The sequence below is a fragment of the Cryptotermes secundus genome, unplaced genomic scaffold (genome assembly GCF_002891405.2).
Source record: "Cryptotermes secundus unplaced genomic scaffold, Csec_1.0 scaffold465, whole genome shotgun sequence".
NCBI lineage: Eukaryota > Metazoa > Arthropoda > Insecta > Blattodea > Kalotermitidae > Cryptotermes > Cryptotermes secundus.
The window spans coordinates 1,777,124-1,780,761 of NW_019738964.1; the positions used below are offsets into that span (position 1 = coordinate 1,777,124).

General features: G+C 36.9%; 1 protein-coding gene across 1 annotated transcript in view; it reads right to left on the reverse strand.

Annotated features, from left to right (window-relative positions):
- The window catches only part of LOC111871480 (electron transfer flavoprotein subunit alpha, mitochondrial), a 22,775-nt gene continuing 19,137 nt past the window's right edge, over positions 1-3,638 (reverse strand). The window contains exons 5-6 of the mRNA XM_023864634.1: positions 2,047-2,198; positions 1-445 (exon numbers count right to left, since the gene is read on the reverse strand). Of these exons, the coding sequence (XP_023720402.1) occupies positions 269-445; positions 2,047-2,198 (329 nt within the window). The 3' untranslated portion in view covers positions 1-268. The remainder of the gene's footprint in view (positions 446-2,046; positions 2,199-3,638) is intronic.

Below are 3,638 nucleotides of genomic sequence, written 5' to 3' on the forward strand. Positions count from 1 at the left end.
TGTGGTAGAAACATAGTATTTAATGGACTGACGGTAATTACATTTGGTTATCAATAAAGTCTCTTTTCAATAAGCAATTATTACAAACAGTTAGCACAATTATCAATAACAAAAGATTGTACAAAAATATTTAGGCTGTACAATTTGGTCGAGTTCAGTTATTTAACAAAGGTGCATCTTATTCATTTTTATAATATGTATAACAATATCATATAATATTATAATTTTGTGTCATAGACAGAGAAATGTTGTATGCATGTGATGTCCCCTAAAGCTTGCCCGTCAGCTCTGGTACTGCCTTGAACAAGTCTTGTACTAGCCCATAGTCCGCAACTTGGAAGATGGGTGCTTCAGGGTCCTTGTTGATAGCCACAATTGTCTTCGAGTCTTTCATCCCTGCAAGATGTTGGATGGCTCCAGAAATACCTATTGCGATATATAATTCCTAAGAGTAGAAAAAGAAAACAAAATTTCACTACGGGCACTTTCGTCTACAATGACTGCAGTACCACAACTGAACACAACTCTGAAATCCAAAGACTCACCACTGCAACTTCGCATGTTTCCTCTTATCTAATAATTCTGATCATCCTTTGTCGAACCATGGCTTACGTTTCAATTCAGAATTAACTAGATTATCTTTGGCTGTAATTAACTCATTTTATTTCTTCAAACTGAACCTCTATACATGAATTCTGTGCATAGTTTGTTTACTCACTGCCAGTCTCTCCCAAACTTTTGCCACTGTAAGATAATGGTCACTATCACAATCTTCTGCCCTGAACAGATGGACATCAAGTACACTTGAATGCCATCTCCTATATATTAATATATGGGCAATTTGATTTAGAGTCTTTCCATCAGGTACTGTCCAACTAAATTTATGAATGTTACGATGTAGGAATATTGCACTTTTGACAATCAGATTTTTTGATGCAGAAAAGTTTACTACTCTAACTCCATTATCATTATTAATTCCATGCAAACTCTCATTCCCAATTGTTGGTTTGAAAATGTCTTCCCTTCCTACTCTGGCATTGAAATCTCCTAATAGAATTCTCATATGGTGTTTAGGAAATTTATCAAATACAGACTCTAGTTCCTCGTAGAAGCTGTCCTTCATATCATCAATTTTATCCTGTTGAGGTATGAACATTTAGTACAATGATAACACACCAGTGACCTCTTAGTATTGCGTACAACATCCTATCATTAATAAATTCTCCCTCCTAACTGCTGACATGATTCTCTTGTGTAAGAAGAAACCTGTGCCTAATTCATGATTCTCATTCCCCTTTCCATAGAAAAATGTATATTCATCTCCTGGTTCAGTGTCACTTCTGTCCCATCTGACCTCCTGTACTCCCACTAAACCCAACTTATACTCTGATATTTCTTTTGCTACTTTCATGAGCAAACCTGCACTACACAAACGTCTTACATTCAACGTGCACAAATCTCATGTCCATTTTCCTTAGATTCAGTGCCTGTTACAAGGTGACAAATATATCTAAATGTAAAGAGCCAAACTGAATAAAATAAAATCACTCAAGTAACCAGGTGTGTGGTATATTCAGTACACCAATAGCCACATATATTAAAATGATATATGGTGATGATCCAGCTGCACTATCGATAACACCTACAATGGACAATGGTCAAGAAAGCAATAAAGAAACAGATAAAAAAATGTGTAACACCACTGCCATATTTTGATTAATAAAACTGGCATGCTCTATACATGCACACGCTTGCTTGAGGGTTAAATACTAATTAGGAAAACCAAAAATTAGAAAGTAAAAAATTCAGTAGTAGCAGCAGTTGTGGTGGCAGTAGCAGCAGCAGCAGTGGTGGCAGTAGCAGCAGCAGCAGCAGCAGTAGCAGTGGTGGTGGCAGTAGCAGTAGCAGCATGAGCAGCAGCAGTGGAGGTGGCAGCAGCAGTAGTAGTACAGAGAATCCTAGCCAGATTTCTCTCAGACCTGAAAAGAACTGGTAACTAACATGACACCCAATATCTACGAAAGACACTGTGAACTTAATTCTTACCGGAGCTACGATCTTCCCTGTTTGGCCAACTTGTAAGTCATTAGGAACAAATCCTGCATCTACAGCTGCTCTGGATGCACCCACTGCTGCATTCAACTTGTCTGCCAGATCATACAGCAACTTGAAATTGTCACCAGACTTCATGCCACGCCCTGTAATACAGTACAAACATGCTATAAATATATCTGACAAATGTCATCTTTTCTACTCTGCATACTACTCATGTAATCGCCCTGATGTTTGTTCCTGAAAACAGAAATCTACTGGACCAAAGCTAATCGCATTTTTAAACACTGTAGATCATAAAAAGATACATATTTTGCAATATATTTTTGTACAGTGAGTCATTTTTTAGAAATTTTGATAAAGCTCAATATCGACTTCACACACAGTAGAGATTATAACTGACCAGTATGTACCAATTCACCTGACATCTTGTGTTAAGTTGCAGTTAACAATTTCACTAAAATTTGTCATGTAGTTCCAGAGATGACACATGTGAATAGCAGACACAATTTCCCCATCATGTCTATTTATGGACTTCACGTGCAAAAAAAGCAATAAACATGGACTGTCATGTAAAAAGGAACCTAAAGCCACTACAAACTGCTGCATACTAATTTACACTTATATTAAAAAATGTCCTGGTACTCATTTCTGTTAAAGGCTGAGTCGACCCCAGGGCCATAATGCGGCTGGAAGGACTAGGTCAATTGAAAAAAATCCAATTACCTCATCGGGACTTGAAACCACGACCTTCCAGCTTGTAGCATAGTGCCTCAACTAACTACGCTACCATGTTAATTAAATAATTTTCCTGGGGAGTAAACTGCAGCCAGCGCGTAAGGCTGACAACCTTACTGCCATCTATGAGCCAAGTGTCTAGATAATGTGGGAACCTCAGAATCTCACAACCCTATGGGCCTCCACGGCCTGTTACAGGGACAGCTTTACTTTTTACTATTACAAAATGTCACAACAAGAGTTAATAAAAAAAGCTGTGATGGTGAATATAGTTTTATCACATCATTCTGCAAACAGCCTTGTGTTGCTGCATGCATGCACCTGCATACATGTGATGGTGTATAATTCAGACTGCTCAATGAAATTTTATAAGAAACTGATTTTATGGAAAAGATGACTACAATTTCCACTTCGTATTTCATGTATACTTGGTCGTCGACTTACGACCGACTTTCATTCTGACTGACAGGTCATAGGTCGATCTGGCCATATGTTGGCCATATATTTATTAACAGTATTTAATATTATAAAGCACGGTGTTCCACAAGGATCAATTTTAGGTCCCTTACTTTTTCTTCTCTACATAAATGATCTATCTAAAACCATCAACAATAAATCTAAACAAATTCTATATGCAGATGACACTAGTATAATATTTAAGAACTCTAACTTTGACAACTTTAAAAATGACATAAATATTGTATTTGAAGCCTTAAACAGATGGTTCGAAGCCAATTTACTCTCATTAAATTTTGATAAAACCCATTACATATCATTCACAACTAAAAACAACCACCAAATTGATCTGGACATCAGTTATGCCAACAAATTAATCTGTAAAGTACTTG